Source organism: Pundamilia nyererei, unplaced genomic scaffold, assembly GCF_000239375.1.
Source record: "Pundamilia nyererei isolate P.nyererei 1_Seehausen unplaced genomic scaffold, PunNye1.0 scaffold00102, whole genome shotgun sequence".
NCBI classification, from domain to species: domain Eukaryota; kingdom Metazoa; phylum Chordata; class Actinopteri; order Cichliformes; family Cichlidae; genus Pundamilia; species Pundamilia nyererei.
In genome coordinates this window covers 207,124-208,137 of record NW_005187503.1, presented here as the reverse complement: position 1 = coordinate 208,137, position 1,014 = coordinate 207,124, and the positions used below count along the sequence as shown (strand labels likewise).

At 44.5% G+C, this 1,014-nt stretch overlaps 1 protein-coding gene across 1 annotated transcript in view; it reads right to left on the bottom strand.

The window, feature by feature from the left end:
* LOC102202318 (kelch-like protein 10) overlaps positions 1–1,012 on the bottom strand; it is a gene marked incomplete at its 5' end in the record, with an annotated part of 3,991 nt that extends 2,979 nt beyond the window's left edge. The window contains 2 exons of the mRNA XM_005740723.2: positions 3–405; positions 818–1,012. Coding sequence (XP_005740780.2) covers positions 3–405; positions 818–1,012 — 598 coding nt within the window. The remainder of the gene's footprint in view (positions 1–2; positions 406–817) is intronic.
* Positions 1,013–1,014: the final 2 nt, after the last annotated feature.

Genomic DNA, 1,014 nt, shown 5'->3' with positions numbered 1-1,014 from the left:
GCGAGTGGTCAGGTCAAACCTACGGACGCTGTTGAAATGCTCCACCCTGTCGAAGCCACCAATGAAGTAGACGTACCCGTTGAGGAAGGCGGCTCCATGATAAGCACGAGGACACTCGAGGTTGTTCGTTACGTTGACCCAGCGGTTAGCCCGGCAATCGTAGGCCTCGATGCCGTTAGTTGGATCACCACCACTCCACCCCCCAATGGCCAGCAGGATGGAATGAGGCAGGCGGGGACGAGCAAGAGGGTGACACAAGCCAGACATGAAGGGTCTGCTTCCTAGACCATGTATGTCTAAGATGACATTACTTATCATGGACACGCACTCAGAATTGGCCCCCACCAGCTCACTAGACAGCAAATTGTCCTTTAGGTAGTCTGACGTCATCAATCCCAGTCGGACCTACAGAGAGATGACAGAAGAGAATATGACTATGAATTTCAACTACATCAGTTTTAGTAAACTGAAGCTTCTTTAGGATAATGCTCCTAATGTTGTTTAATTTTCTTATTGCTAGCAAGAGAGCGACCAAAGTCAGACACCATTAGTCTTTTCGTCAGCAGGGACAGTTTTTAGTCATAGCCCTAGCAACTATACTTAATAAATATAATTTATTCTATAGCATGTGTGTAGAGATCTGATACGGTTTTAATGCTCTTGAAGAGAATTTCTTAAATGTGGTTTGGCTACAGCTGAAAAGAGCAACATCTTGAGATATTAAAGCATCCTTATACCCAGATGGATCGACTCAATCTATGACTTAAATGCTGAAGATTTAAGTCCAAACTAAATGTAGTAATGAAAGTTTATAGACCTTGGGCAACAGAGTGGTGAGGTGTTGTTTCCGTTCTGCAGGTACATGGCTAATCCACTTTGTAAGCACTTCATACACAGTGGTCTCCAACTGCACATTGAGGTCGTCTCTATCAAGGATGTCAGCAAGTTCCTCCACAGTTAGCTGCAGGAACTCCTCCTCAAGAACAACCTGCTTAAAGTTATTGATGATGTAGT